The sequence below is a fragment of the Podarcis gaigeae genome (assembly GCF_964106915.1).
Source record: "Podarcis gaigeae genome assembly, chromosome: 7".
Classification (NCBI taxonomy): Eukaryota; Metazoa; Chordata; class Lepidosauria; order Squamata; family Lacertidae; genus Podarcis; species Podarcis gaigeae.
The window spans coordinates 6,361,658-6,377,418 of record NC_139683.1 but is presented as its reverse complement, the minus strand read 5'-3'; the positions used below and the strand labels follow the sequence as shown (position 1 = coordinate 6,377,418).

The 15,761-nt window shown below is 48.5% G+C and overlaps 1 protein-coding gene across 4 annotated transcripts in view; it reads right to left on the bottom strand.

Annotated features, from left to right (window-relative positions):
- The window catches only part of SLC45A4 (solute carrier family 45 member 4), a 90,306-nt gene that overhangs the window by 10,442 nt on the left and 64,103 nt on the right, over window positions 1-15,761 (bottom strand). For all 4 annotated transcript variants that reach the window (XM_083749139.1, XM_083749141.1, XM_083749138.1 and 1 more), the window contains 3 exons: window positions 5,466-5,654; window positions 2,069-2,248; window positions 212-1,287 (listed from right to left, as the gene is read on the bottom strand). In XM_083749139.1, the coding sequence (XP_083605265.1) occupies window positions 212-1,287; window positions 2,069-2,248; window positions 5,466-5,654 (1,445 nt within the window). The remainder of the gene's footprint in view (window positions 1-211; window positions 1,288-2,068; window positions 2,249-5,465; window positions 5,655-15,761) is intronic.

Sequence of the window (15,761 nt, the reverse complement as noted above, 5' to 3'; positions counted from 1 at the left end):
ACAAAGAACCAAACTTCAAATGTCCTTGCCCACCAGGTTGCCAAGGCAAATGATGATGAAACAAACCTGGGACCCTGACAAACCTGGGAAATTTCTTTGCAGCGCTCTCTGCTTGGGCTGAGCTAATTTGCAGGGCGATGCTAAATATCTATGGAGCAGAGGAGTGACTCTGTAAGCAGAACACGTGGCGGAGGCAAGCTTTGCGACTCACCTTGGGGTCGCCGTTGAAAATGACCTGCCCCATGAAGTCAGTGTAGAACACGGCTTCGGCGATGATGGAGAACCAGGTCAGGAGGTGGCAGACGCAGAGGCGCAGGAGCTCCTGCGGCATCTTCAGCATGGACAGCCACAGGAGCCGGACGGTCGTTTCGGTCTCGCCTTCCTCGCTCTCGGTGTCGCCGCTGGAGTTGGTGGTTCCGCTCTGGTTCCTGTGCCGGCACCTCTGCCGCTGCCTCTTCTGCATGTCGTAGATATCGTTCATGCTCCGCGAGGACTTGATCAGCACGATGGCGTTGGCCCGCCGGAAGCGGTAGCGGTGGGAGCCGATCTTGCCGTAGTAGGAGAAGGTGTGGGAAGGCTGCCGGTAGAACATGTGCTTGCGCCTGCGCATGGAGTTGGAGGTGCTCGACTGCTTCATGCCGATCCTCGCGTGCCCGTTCAGGAGGTCTTTTGGTAGGGAGCCGTTGCTGTTCGGGGCTTTGGCTTCGTTCAAGTGATTATCAAGTAACAGGTCCTCCTCCTTCTCGTTCTCCCTGAGGAAAGCAGACAGGCGGTTGAATTTGGACTTCATGTACTCCTGGCTGGCACTGTGCGGGGTGTTGGGGTAGGAGGAGTCCTGGAAGATGGAAGGCTCGATTTCGTGGAGGAAAAGCAGCTCGGATTCCATCTCCAAGGTGGCATCGGGCATGTGAAGGACAGAGTCACTCTTGCTGCGGACAATGTCCACGTCCAGGAAGTCCATGTTGAGGTCCTGCTCAGACTGCACCTCGTCCCGGTACATGGAGCTCCTGTATTGGTCTTCCTCGCTGATGACGTTCAGGCGGCTCAGGGGAGGGAGGCTGCCGCTCAGCTTGACGCTCGAAAGGGTGTCGGCCTCGTCGTCGATCCTGTCCTGTTGGGGATTGTATTGCTCCTCCTCGATGCTGCAAAGGTGGAGGACGACGGAGACGGAAAAGATGATGGCGGCAAAGAAGAAGAGGACTTGCTCCTGAGAGACGAAGATGACCCCAAAGAACGTCTGCATCCAGTCGAGGCCTCCCAGCATGTAGCCAATGGCTCCTCCAAGACCTAAGGAAGGAGAGATGGGCAAAAAGTTATGCACTGGCGGCTTTGTGAAAAGGCTGGGAACCACGCAAGTGGGCGAGGCAGCAGTGCCTCCTATCTGGCTGCTACATAAAAGAGGAGAAAGGGCTTCCTTTTTGGAATCCATCAACAATGGGGGCACAGATTCCGCATCCGGTAACAGTAAATTTTGATGTAGTTAATTTGTTTAGTTCAGCTGAGAACTGCAGCTTGCCAGACAGACCTTGCTTCTGGCACAGCTGCGGACAAATGAATGGAGCCGAAAACAGTCATTTCAACAAGCCAAGGTTTCAGGTTGACCATGGTTTGGAACCCAAAGCGTGGTTTGAACGTGCAACCATACAGTAAAGCCAGGAGCATTTTTCTCTCAAGTTCCCTTCAAACCAAAGCTTGTTTGCTCTGCTTTGCTGGCTGATCAAACCCCTCGCAAAGAACTCTGGTGACAGTTGACTTTCCTTAACCATGGTTTGGTGTCATCTCAGCTGAGCCACCTTGGGAAACAGGGTACAATCTTAAAAGGGAAGCGCTGTTGGAAGTTTAAGTATGCTCTTCTATGGAATAAATTGAAATAAAAATTATTTAAGGGACACAGGAAGCTGCCTTATACGGAATCAGACCCATATGGAGTCTAGCACTGTACTGTCCCACACTGGCTGGCAGCAGCTTTTTGGAGTTCCAGGCAGGAGACATTCCCACGCGCTACCCGGAGATGCCTGGGACAGAAACTGGGGCAGGTTTCCTTACAGAAAAGGACAGAATCACATACCAGCTGAGAAGGCGTGGATGTTGAGCGCCATGTCCTGTTCCTCGCTGTCCACCACGTCCAGCAGATAGGCCCGGATCGGCCCCTCCGTCGCATCAGCGCAGAAATCCAAGACCACCACCCCCAGCACAGTGAGAACGATGCCAATGGGCTGCTTGTCTGGGACATCTCCGATGGCCAGGCCTGGCAGGAAAGAAGAGCAAAGAAAACAAGGAGGGCATTTTCTCTCTCTCCGTTATTCTTTTCCCCGTAAAGAACCGACCCAAGAACAAAATAACAGTCCTTTTTATTATTAAGGAAACAAACGGATCTCCTTAATGGATCAGCTGCCAAGACGAACTGCTGGAATTATCCCTTGGCCGCTCTGGCTGGACATTTCAACCCTGTGGCATGGGTTAGGCCAGGGCTGGCTTGAGCGCTTGTTTTGCCTCGGTCCAGTATATCTGAAGGAGCGTCCCCACCACCATCGTTCTGCCCAGACAATGAGGTCCAGTGCCAAGGGCCTTCTGGCAGTTACCTTGCTGTGAGAAGCTAAGTTACAGGGAACCAGGCAGAGGGCCTTCTCGGTAGTGGCACCCACCCATAGCTGACAACGTTTCCCTTTTCTTGTGAAGAATCCTATTTGAAATAAGGGAATTTCCCTTAAAAAAAGGGAAACGTTGACAGCTATGCACCCACCCTGTGGAACGCCCTCCCACCAGATGTCAAAGAGAACAACAACTCCCAGACTTTTAGAAGACACCTGAAGACAGCCGTGTTTAGGGAAGCTTTTAATGTTTGATGCATTACTGTATTTTAATATTTTGTTGGAAGCCACCCAGAGTGGTTGGGGAAGCCTAGCCAGATGGGCAGGGTATTAATAATAATAATAATAATAATAATAATAATAATAATAATAATAACAACAACAACAACAACAACAACACAATGTGTTTCTGATGAGTACATTTTAATATTGCCTTGGGAGCTCTCGGTTACCTGCTTCTTCCCTTGTCAGACCGAGAAGGTCAGCCCAGGTTAAGGTGGTGTTCGAAAATTTTATTACGCAACATGCGGGAGGTGTGTGGGGGGAAAAAACCCCAAACAGAAAAAGGAGGAAGTAATGAAATGTGCTTGGCTACAGCCACACCACAGAGTGAGGAATGTACTCTTTTAAAAAACCCCAGAGCTGCCAAGATTTGAAGCATTTGCTGGGGGGAGAGGGGGGCTTTTAAAACACACGTGTTGCTTGTGCTCAATTGCAGGCAAAGCCCTGAATGTTCTAGTGGGGCAGATTGAATGTTCATGGGCTGAACCACCTCAGAGAGATCAGAGCTTGCAGGCTTTCTAAGTTCAGAGCGGGAGGAAGTGCTTCAAGTCAAGAAGGGGAGAGAGGCTGTGAGCTCTGGATTCAGAAGCTGCGAGGTGCAATACCTGACTTCTCCGGGCAGGGCTGGGAAAGACCCTAGATCAGTGCAGAGAGACAGCCTTTCCCTGCAGAGGACAGCTTCGTAAGTTCCAACACACTCCTTTTCCATAAGCTTTGGGAGCCTATTTTACAAAGTGTGAACACTCGATGCTGCTCCCATCCTTGAGATGAGAATGGCACAGAAGCGGGGGAAACTAATTGTTTTCCATTTTTTAAAATTGTTGTTGTTGTTTAGCCGTTTAGTCATGTCCGACTCTTCATGACCCCATGGACCAGAGCACGCCAGGCACTCCTGTCTTCCACTGCCTCCCGCAGTTTGGTTAAACTCATGCTGGTAGCTTCGAGAACACTGTCCAACCATCTCGTTCCCTGTCGTCCCCTTCTCCTTGTGCCCTCCATCTTTCCCAACATCAGGGTCTTTCCCAGGGAGTCTTCTCTTCTCATGAGGTGGCCAAAGTATTGGAGCCTCAGCTTCAGGATCTGTCCTTCCAGTGAGCACTCAGGGCCGATTTCCTCCAGAATAGATGGGTTTGATTTTCTTGCAGTCCATGGGACTCTCAAGCGTCTCCTCCAGCACCAGAATTCAAAAGCATCAATTCTTCAGCGATCAGCCTTCTTATATTCTGCTTTTCCTCCAAGGAGCTCCAGTACAGGGTTTTCTGCCTCCCACTTTTATCCTCACAACAAGCTGGGGTGTGTGTGTGTACTGTTTTGTTTAGTTATTGTTTTTATTGTATTATTTGTGTTTTTATCTTGCATTATTATCCTGCGAACCACCCTGAGATCTACAAATGAAGGGTGGTATACTACTACTACTACTACTACTACTACTACTACTACTACTACTAATTTAGGCTTAGAGTGTGTGACTGGCTCAAGCGCAGCCAGTGAGCTTCATGGCTGAATGGGGATTTGAGAAAATTAAACATGGACAGATCGTGAAGCTGAGGCTCCAATACTTTGGCCAGCTCAGGAGAAGAGAAGACTCCCTGGAAAAGACCCTGAAGTTGGGAAAGATGGAGGGCACAAGGAGAAGGGGACGACAGAGGATGAGATGGTGGGACAGTGTTCTCAAAGCTACCAGCATGAGTTTGACCAAACTGTGGGAGGCAGTGGAAGACAGGAGTGCCTGGTGTGCTTTGACCTATGGGGTCACGAAGAGTCGGACACGACTAAACGACTAAACAACAACAACTCTCAGGTCCTAGCCCTGCGCTCTTAACCACTGCACCACCTTGGCTAATACCCAGCAAACGTAAAGAGTTGCCAACGGAGTTCGCCTCAGGCTGAATCCCCAAGGAAGGTAAATTCCCAGCTTCTATTGTTTCCCCAGAGTGTTGCTCTAACAGCGCCAACGGGGATGAAGGAAAGAGTTATTCTTCCCCCTTTTAGTCATTTGATAAACAATTTTTAGATCTTGCCGTGTTCTGCCCCCTCTCTCCCCCCCTCAGCCTAAGAACAGAACAAGAAAAAGCGAAACAATCTTTTTGTCCTTCTCCCCCCCCCCCTTTTCAAATAATGCTGGAAACAGGATATGTTTGCCAGATATGCATTAAAGGGAAATCAGAGCACAACAGGAAACATTTCCCTGTGAACAGGTTCCTACAGTTTTCCCATGCCAAGAGCTGCAGTCGTTTCAGACCTGCTAGGATTTTGCTGGTAACCACTGAATTGGTGGGAAGGTGAGCTTGCAAATGTAGCCACCGCAAGCCGTCACGATAAGCCCGGCAGTTGCTTTTGATGAGAAGAAACAGAGGCCAAGGCACTGAAATTAACAAGCCTGAGTAAGTAGGACTAATGCTGGATACCACCCAAGCAAATTAAGACAACTTTACTTTCCGCAGCTTGTTCCAGTCACAGAATTCAGGCGCTTGGTAGCAAAATCCCACAGCGTCTCCGCAATTAATGCTTTTTTAGCTGGCTGCGGAGTGTGGTCCTTTGCTGCTTGTTTGAGCAGACAGCACAGTGACCCAAGAATATCCCCTGATTTACCTATAATGGAGCCGTTCAGGAAAAGGGCAACTCCAAAGAGAACACCAATGCAGAGGGCAAGGATAAAAGGCCGCCGGCGGCCCCAGCTGAGAGTACAGCGGTCACTAGCTGAACCTATTAGAGGAGTGAAGATCAAGCCCAGGATTGGGCTGAGGAACCAAGTGAGGCTGTAGTACTGTTCAGGAAGACCTAAAAGACAGAGAATTCAAGAGGGTTATTGGTTACATTTTGGAAAGCAAACATCTTCAGCTCAACACAGGACCCCCAGGCTAGCCAATGCTGTTGTAGGTTTAAGAAATGCAGTCAACCAAGCAAACGCTGGCCTGGTTCAGATGCAACAGGAAACCATGGTTTCCTGTTACAAGATTATGGCTGAATGACCCTTGGGCTTGCACTCTCCTTTTGGGTCCATGAGAAGGAGATGACAAGCACCCACTTCTGCTTTTAAACAAACCACAGTTCCCCGTTGCATCCCACCTCAGGGAACTGCAGTTTGTAAGTAGTGAATAAGCCAGGATATGAAACCATGGTTTACGCCTTGTACACCCATGACCCCACTTGGAAATAAGGATGTAAACGTACGGATCAAATGTGGAAATCCGTGCTAAATAAATGTAACTAAACATTAATGGAACAAGGGAATGCAACAGCTAAGGATGGGGAACATTTGGAAAGAAATAATCTTTGAGGGATCAGCAGTTCTAAGAGGTTAACAGCATCGTATGCCGCTTGTATGCGCGCCGCCAATGCAGAGTTAGAATCACAGAATCGCAGTATCTTAGAGTTGCTAGGGACACCAAGGGTCATCTAGTCCAACCCTCTGTGGTGCAGGAACCTCAGCTGAAGCATCCACGACAGATGGCCACCCAACCTCTGTTTAAAAACCTCCCAGGAAGGAGAGTCCATCACCTCTCGTGGGAGTCTGTCCCAATGCCAAATAGCTCTTACTCTTGGAAAGTTCTTCCAAATGTTTTCAACACTTAAAATAATAATAATTATTAAATCATTTTTCCGATACAAACAACAACTGCAAAAGACCCTACAACAAAAACCATAATAACAATAACACAATTTGACTATTCAGATTTAAATACACTGATATACCTATGACTGCACCCTTTTAACAATATGTTCCCACCTGTCTCTCCTCCCCCCACTTCCTACCACTATCCGCCTTATGGCTTAAATATTCATTCCATATTTCTTCATATTTATCCATTCTTAATTTGCGTTGACATGCAATTCGTTCACATGCAGCTAATCTGTCCATATTATCAATCCATGTGCTCAATGGAATCTTTCTGCGGCTCTTCCAATTCATCAAAACAAGGGTTTTTTTTGCTTCTAATATAGCGTGGTACATAATATAGCGTGGTACATCCATTTTTTTGGACCCCTTGAAATCTCCCATGTATCTGGAATATGATTTAGAATTAAATTCAATTCCCCTAAATAACAATTTCTTTTTATTACTCTTACTCTAAATAGTTCACCCACTGTTGATAAATCTTCTCCCTAAAGAGGTGGAGCACCAGTAGAGCATTTGCCTTGCAGGTAGAAGCTTCCAGGTTCAGCCCCCAGTACCCGCAGGTAGGCCTGGGACCAGACTCTTGCTTGAAACCCCAGAAAAACAGCTGCCACTCAGTGTAGAGCGGAGCTAGATGGACCAAGGATAAGGCCCCTTCCTATGTTTCTATGGATGTGGGGTAGTGCGTTTTCTACCTGCTTGCCTCCACTCACACTCTCCTTGCATATTTGCAAATACAGCATATCTTAAAGGTAAAGGGACCCCTGACCATTAGGTCCAGTCGTGGACGACTCTGGGGTTGCGGCACTCATCTCGCTTTATTGGCCGAGGGAGCCGGCGTTCAGCTTCCGGGTCATGTGGCCAGCATCACTAAGCCACTTCTGGCGAACCAGAGCAGCGCATGGAAACACCGTTTACCTTCCCGCCGGAGCGGTACCTATCTATCTACTTGCACTTTGATGTGCTTTCGAACTGCTAGGTTGGCAGGAGCAGGGACCGAGCAACGGGAGCTCACCCTGTTGCAGGGATTCGAACAGCTGACCTTCTGTTCGGCAAGTCCTAGGCTCTGTGGTTTAACCCACAGCGCCACCCGCGTGCTTTAACTCTCTGCCAAAGAAAGCCGAAACCTGAGCGGAACAGCCCCTTGTTAATTTTTCACTGTTCCATTAAGTAGGGAGAGAGCAACAAGACGGTGGATTCCTCCGCCGTTTATGAAGCCCAACGAAGAGACATTTATATGCTGGGTTTGCTGTTTTACTGGCTGTGAAATGCCACCTTTTGAGTATCTGGGAAAAGATAACACTGTATATTGAAGAGATTATTTAGTACGTGTAATGCTAACTTGGAGCCTGTAGATGGTGCCAGTGTCAGAATAACATGACAGAAGAGGCTGCTTTAAAAAAGGCGATCTCTTCCCCAAATATACAACCATGTTTTTGTTCGCCACTTCAAATAATCATCTGAGAGATCCCAATTAGCAACTGGGCAACCAAGGCCAATCTTTAAAACCCCACTGCGGTAAAAAACATCCGCTTTCCAAAGACACATGGCCAGGCTGTGCCTAGGATTTGACCTTGCAAACATGATCAACATGCATTTAAGGTTACTACTCTGTATTTGCCATCGGGATTACGCAATCTGTGTTCTGAAAAGCTGAAGCGGCTGTTTAGGCGAGACTAAAAGGGCTGTTATTTAAAGCACGGACAGATCTTAATCTTCCTGCAGACTTGCTTTGTGAGGTTATACGCCGGGCTTTCCAAAAATCCCTGTAGCGTTTGAACAGAAACATTTAACATGCATCTAAGGTTACCTTTAAAACAATCCAATTAATGTTCAACCTAAATATAAGGAGTGGAAACTTGTTTTTAAAAGATGTAGCTGAGATTTTGATGCCGAAAGCCAAGGCCAAGCAAAACAAGGTGGCGGCATTTAGGTTTATTTAACTCAGGAATTTGTATCTCGCCTTCGCAAGCTGCAAATTCCAGCATGGTAGTGTGAGCTTCTGCATCAATAATAATCATAATCACAAGATTAATCTTAATTTGCATTTACAACCTGAGAGGATAGAAAGAAGACAAGGGGCAACAAGGGATGGATTAAAAAGAAAAAGATATATTTCGGGTGAGCTGTTTTATGCCAACAGCAACTTCACCAGCTATGCTGTTTGCTGACTGGAAAACCTCTCCTTCAAACAGGCTTGTTGACGTCTGCATTCCTAAATTGGTACAGCCTGTTTTAATAAGCCTGTCAAAACTGTAGCTGGCAGAAGGAAAGAAAGGACAAACCTGACTAGTACACAATATTTTTTTAAGGTTGCTGGACGTTCACTGTGTGGCGTATAAACAAGGGAAAGGCACCCACCTGCAGAAACCCATCCGGCGCTTTCACTGAAATACTTATTATGGCTGCAGTTGTGAAATACAGCATAGAATTTAGCAGTGAATGCATGGGTCTGAGTATTGTGTATAGGGAGACCTGTTGCCCCGAGGTGTTTGCTAAGCTGCACCTCCCATCAACCCTGACAACGGGCCATCATAACTGCAGCTGATGGGAGTTGTAGTTCAGCAGCACCCGGAAAGTCAAAGGTTCCCTGCACCCACCAAGCACTGTGGGTTTCTGTTTGAAAGGAAGAGCAAGATTCTAGATGCCACCAGAGGGAAAGCTCACAGGCGTATGGGAAGCAATGAGACTCGTCTGTTGTCTTTGAGGCAGCGGTTATGAGAGAGGCGGCAATCCCAGTCTGCCCGCTTCATGGGCTCCCACAGGTATTCTCTCTCCCAACACCCACCCCTCAAGAAGTCCAACACACCTTTCCATAATCTAGAAACCACCCATTATATCTTGGTTTCCAGTTCACTCCTTTCCTTCCACCACCCTAAAGGTACCCTTGACCATTAGGTCCAGTCATGGCTGACTCTGGGGTTGCGCGCTCAACTTGCTCTATAGGCCGAGGGAGCTGGCGTTTGTCTGCAGACAGCTTCCGGGTCATGTAGCCAGCATGACTAAGCCGCTTCTGGTGAACCAGAGCAGCGCATGGAAATGCCGTTTATCTTTGCGCAGGAGTGGTACCTATTTATCTACTTGCAGTTTGACATGCTTTCGAACTGCTAGGTGGGCAGGAGCAGGGACCGAGCAACGGGAGCTCACCCTGTTGCAGGGATTCGAACCGCCAACCTTCGGATCGACGAGCCCTAGGCTCTGTGGTTTAGACCACAGCGCCACATGCGTCCCTTCCACCACCCTAGGCTCAGTTTAAAACAAACAATTCTTCCCAAATTCAAAACTGGATGCACACTGCCTGCTTTGTTTAATTCATACTAGTTGCAGAATCCCAAAGTGAACACAGAAACAGTTCTGGCTCCCCTATGGCTTTAGTATCAACACTGATGACAACATTAACTATACTATCAAACTATATTAACTATACTATCAAATACAGGCAAGTTTGTACAGTGGTTTCCCGCACTCCTGATAGACGAGGCACATTCTATTTTTACCCTTTATTAAAGTTGGAACATGGTTTCTTTCCACCCCCCAAAACAGTGCAAGATTAAGGACTCAATCAACTGTGTTTCTTTCTGCAAGAGCTAAGGAAGTCCCTTGACTGGAGCAGGGACTCCTACAGAGATGCAACAGGCAGCTTCCTCTGAGGGAGGGCACTGCTGCTGCACCCCTGTATGGGAGTGACCAAGTGATCTAACCACAGAGAGCTATGGCAGACTTCCCTGCTGCCAGCAGGGGCTGAATAGAAAATGAGTGGCGCATGGCTAAGGACATTAATTCGGCGGATGCTGATACCATGTCCCCAGGGGATGGGACAGGTGTGCTCTAGCCACAAAGCAGCCTTCTATTAATTCACCACAACCTATTAGGGGGCTGTTTAGGAATTAATGCTGGTGGCACACCACAAGACCACCTGAGTGCAATACATTTGGGCTAGGGGCAAGGAACTCCCGTGTGGGCATAAATTTCCAAGTCTAAATCCAGGAGAGGCATGCAATGCGCCAGAGACAAAATACAAGCGCAACAAACCCATAGGCAGTGAAAACAAAACTAATTTGGGGAGCCTTTTTAGTACATCGTAAGTACAACTCAGATCTCAGTCAAGCAGCACAGCAAAAAGAAAGGGGGGGGGAGAGAAGGAGGATTTCAGGAGCTAAGCATTGTGAAAATGCTGCTTGTTTCTGACCCTATCGCCTCATCTGACATGGAACAAAACACAGCCAGGAATTTAGATCCAGGTACAGCAGCATAAAGGAGGGCTCTGTCTCTGAATTCGCCATCGACAACTAAGAGAAAGGGACTCAACACACCCTTAGCTTGTAGAGCGGCTCTTAATCTGATCCGAGCTGACCAAGCACAAAATTAAAACCCACTCTAAATGTTCTTTCAGCTGCCGGTAGGAATACGCTCTTGTTTTGGAGACCGAGCGCTGCAGGGCTTTGAAGAGTCGTAAGCCAAAGGAGGGCTGGGAACACCATGTTTTCCCGTTGCCCACACCGTGCTACTTGCAGTGATTTAAAATCAGGCGTCTTGGCAAGGAGTTACTTGGGCTTGCCATGCCTCTTGGCACCTTAAACCCGCCTGAAGGCTTGAGGGGTTCCATATGGATCTTCGCAGGTCAGGCTACGCTCACAGGATTTGTGGTGCGACCCCGGAAGGCCTCGATGAAATCCCGAGGAGCCCAAACCAACCTCTACCCTTCAAGCTCTCGGTTTCAAAGTAAGAAATGATGATCAACACAGAAGGAAAAGAAATCATGCTCCTCTCAAAGCGCTATCTGGGAACACCCTGTACTTTGGCTGCCCTCAAGAAATGACCACTCTCCCTATTTTGGGGGTAGGAAGGAAAGTACAGTTGACACAGTGGAACAGTAAACACGAGCGCCCCATAAGGCAACATTCTGTTGCAGATCCCCCTTGTATATGTACACTAATTGCTCGTGCTTATACAGTAAGCTCCCATTGCTTGGTCCCTGCTCCTGCCCACCCAGCAGTTTGAAAGCATGTCAAAGTGCAAGTAGATAAATAGGTACCACTCCGGCGGGAAGATAAACAGTGTTTCTGTGCACTCCTCTGGTTCGCCACATGACCCGGAAGCTGTACGCCGGCTCCCTCGGCACAATAAAGCAAGATGAGCGTCGCAACCCCAGAGTTGGCCACGACTGGACCTAATGGTCAGGGGTCCCTTTACCTTTTATACAGCAAGAGTATGGGGTATTAGGGGAGGGGGTAGCACCTCTAATGGGGAACATACTGTGCTCCTTCTGGGGTAGTTTGTGCACCTTTCGACCCCATCCTGCACTCACCTCTCACCTGTGGCTCCTAGAAGATGCCAGCATGTGACAGCAGCCGCACCACAGCTTCGACTGGCTGGCTAAACCAGGTGAGGGTAGTCACTAGGTCTCAAACTCTCTGTGAGCTAGGGACTTCCTCTGCATGCAAAGACTGGCTCCAGCAGACTGAGCGGAAGAGAGCAATAGTGGGTCCCATGGTCAAGAAAGTGGTTTCTGCATGTGATGTAGAGGGAAGGGAAGGATGGATGGGGCTCGTCGACCTGGGAAGATGGCCTATCTAGGAGGAAGAAAACTCTGATCCTAAACCTCCGCTGCCTCACGGGGGACATCTTTATGAGTAGAACAGCCTAAGGAGTAAGCCCTGCACAGATCTGGAGTCCCCAAGACAGTTGGATGGCGCCTTGTACGCAAATCCTGCAGTCAAGCTGGTGCCAAACGTATTTCTCTGCTTTCCTTTGGACCACAACAGCAGTGTTACAGAAAAATCTAGGTGTGAGGCTGCTCAGTCCCCCAGCTCGTCAGGCAGAGCCCGTGGGTCCCTGCGGAATAAAGGAAGCAGCTCAGCCACCAACCAGAGAAAATAGCTGTAGACCAAAGTTTATTGCGCAACAGGTTCAAAGAAGAATTTTGAACCCTGAGGATGGGCAAGCAATTGTCACCTCTGGGAACTTCATGGGGTCCCTTTCAAGGGGAAAATAGCTTTGGAATGGAGGAAACTGGCAAAGGAGTTGATCTTATATTATTTTTAAACTAGGTAACTTCCTTGAGCTGTCAAGTTGACATTCAGGCATAATATTTGTAACCTTTAACTTTAAAGATGTGCCCCCCCCCAGCCCAAGACCTCCATCCACGCTGCCCAGGCTTGCGTCCCGAGGAGGTCAGTTTGGCGCAGCTAATGCAGCGGTTTGACTTCACCCCCGGAGACGCACTCCATTGTCTCTCAAGACAGACGGATGCCAACAAGGCAGCGAGAATGGCACTGTGCCCGCAGAGTGGGGAGGCATCAGCCAGTCTGCAGGGGGAACCTGCAAATTTTCACAGAAGTATAAAATAACTTGGGGAGGGAGGCTGTAAAATGGGAGCCCACCTAAAACAGCCCCGTGAGGACTGAGCATGCTCAGCGGACATGATGGGAAGCAGGGGAGGGTGGGATTGGCAAACACACTCCTACGAAAACAACCGACAGGCCCTTTATGGCTCAGACGGTACAGCATGAGACTCAATCTCAGGGCTGTGGGTTTGAGCCCCAAACTGGGCAAAATATCCCTGCGTTGCTGGGGGTTGGAGTAGATAACCTTCAGGGTCCCTTCACAACAATTCTGTGATTCTATAACTCAAAGAACTGCATCCCAGCAGGTCTCTTCTGCCATGTTTATTCCAATGGGATAACTGGAAAAGAGAACAAAATGATTTAGCAGCGCTCATTATCAGGGACTAGGCTGAGTAATGCTTATCTCCCCCCCCCCCCCATTTGTTTCTGTTGACCTCCGGAGCGGGTGGGAATGATACACCTCTCCTGGAAGTTATTGAGGAAGTGCTGCAAAACAGTCTGGGAAAAGAGGTCACCCAAAAGCGCCCCTGATAAGCAAAGTTGATTGTAACTTTTTTTTTTTTAAAAAAAAGAACAACCTGCCTTTTGCACAAAGCTGTGACGTGCCCCCACAAATCAATAGAAAACAATTTCGTTTGTTTGCGGCCGCTGCTCCTGCTGAGACTCTGGAAAAATGGCATTTCCCAGCCAGCTACAAACAAACAGGACACGGAGCCTACAGTAAATAAGTTTTGTTTGTTCTCTCCCCCCCCCCCTCCAGACACATAGCACACAAAAAAAAAAAGCCCCAATGACTGACTGGGCAACAATAGTGGGATCTGAGGAGTTGGCTGTTCACAGGAAATTGCTAGCACGAGTCTCGGTCACACGGCACATTCAATATTCTTTTCGTGATAAGGTTTGCAGGGACAGGGATCTTGCACGAGAACCATCTTGGATGGAGAAAAAGGACTTCAGGGAGTCCGACTTTTAAGGCCAAAGTTCCCAGCTATCACAAGGAAGCTCCTTCTCCTGGGTAGCTCAGTTGGTCAGAGCATGGTGCTGATAAGGCCCAGGTTGCAGGTTCGATACCCGCATGGGACAGCTGCATATAACAACAACAACAACAACAACAACAACAACAACAACAACAACAACAACAACTTACTATTTATACCCTGCCCATCTGGCTGGGCTTCCCCAGCCACTCTGGGCGGCTTCCAACAAAATATTAAAATACCGTAATACATCAAACATTAAAAGCTTCCCTAAAGAGGGTTGCCTTCAGATGTCTTCTAAAAGTCTGGTAGTTGTTGTTCTCTTTGACATCTAATGGGATGGCGTTCCACAGGGTGGGTGCCACTACCGAGAAGGCCGTCTGCCTGGTTCCCTGTAACCTGGCTTCTCGCAGTGAGGGAACCATCAGAAGGCCCTTGGCGCTGGACCTCAGTGTCCGGGTAGAACGATGGGGGTGGGGACGCTCCTTCAGATATACTGGACAAAGGCCATTTAGGGCTTTAAAGGTCCGCACCAACACTTTGAATTGTGCTCGGAAACGTACTGGGAGCCAATGTAGGTCTCAGCGGCCGCTCCCAGTCACCAGTCTAGCTGCCGCATTCTGGACTAGTTGTAGTTTCTGGGTCACCTTCAAAGGTAGCCCCAAGTAGAGCGCATTGCAGTAGTCCAAGCAGGAGATAACCAGAGCATGCACCACTCTGGTGAGACAGTCTGTGGGCAGATAGGATCTCACCCTATATTACAGGGGGTTGGACTAGATGATCCTCAGGTCCCTTTCCAACTCTACAATGTCCAACTGACCTGCTGAGGACCCACCCCGCTCCTCTTGGGAGTTCCCACCCAGGAAAATTGGGAGCAGCATTTGCGAAGTCTGTCGCGAGTCCAAGCGTCTGGCAGACAAAGCTTGGCCTGAGGAGGAGGAGGAGCTGGGCCACAAAAATGCATTTTTCAGTTACTTTGCTCCTCTGCTCCTACAAGACAGTAATAAGATGGAGAAAGGAACCCAAATTCTTCCGGTGGCAAAAAAAAAAAAAGGTCATAGAACTGTAGAGTTGGAAGGGATGATGGGGGTCATCTAGCCCAACCCCCTGAAACGCAGGAATTTGTTGCCCAAGGTGGGACTCAAACCCATGACCTTGAGATTAAGTCTCATTGCTCTACCAACGGAGCTATCCTGGCTCTGGCTTGGAGAAGAAGCCTGTAGCTCAGTTGGTAGTGTGCCTGCTCAGCATGCAGAGAGTAAGAGGTTCAATCCCTAGTATCTCCAGCTGGGGCTGACAGTGTCCCCCATGCCCATAATCCTAGATAGTGCAGAACGTTTCTCCAACTTGGGTTTCCAGCTGTTTTTGGACTACAACTCCCATCAGCCCTGACCACTGGTCCTGCTAGCTAGGGATGATGGGAGTTGTGTTCCAAAAACAGCTGGAGACTCAGGTTTGAGAAGCACGGACTGTAGACAATACCGTGCCAAACAGATGCAAGGCGTGACTCTGAGCAAGACAGCTTGCTATGATTGCAGCAGACACGGGCCTGCTATCAAAAACGGCATTCGTGGGTCAAGATAATACCTGCCTCTGTAATAGGGAGTAACACACACTCCACAGCCTGCAATTTTGAAAGGCAGAGGTGGTTGGCGGAAGCAAATCCGCTCCCCTGGGAGAATCTGCTCACATACGAACACAAGCATAATAATAATAATAATTTATTATTTATACCCCGCCCACCTGGCTAGATTTCCCCAGCCACTCAAACAGAATATTAAAAACACAATAAAACATCAGACATTAAAAAGTTCCCTAAACAGGGCTGCCTTCAGATGTTTTCTAAAAGTCAGATAGTTGTTTATTTCTTTGACATCTGATGGGAGGGCGTTCCACAGGCCAGGCACCATCACCAAGAAGGCCCTCTGCCTGGTTCCCTGCAACC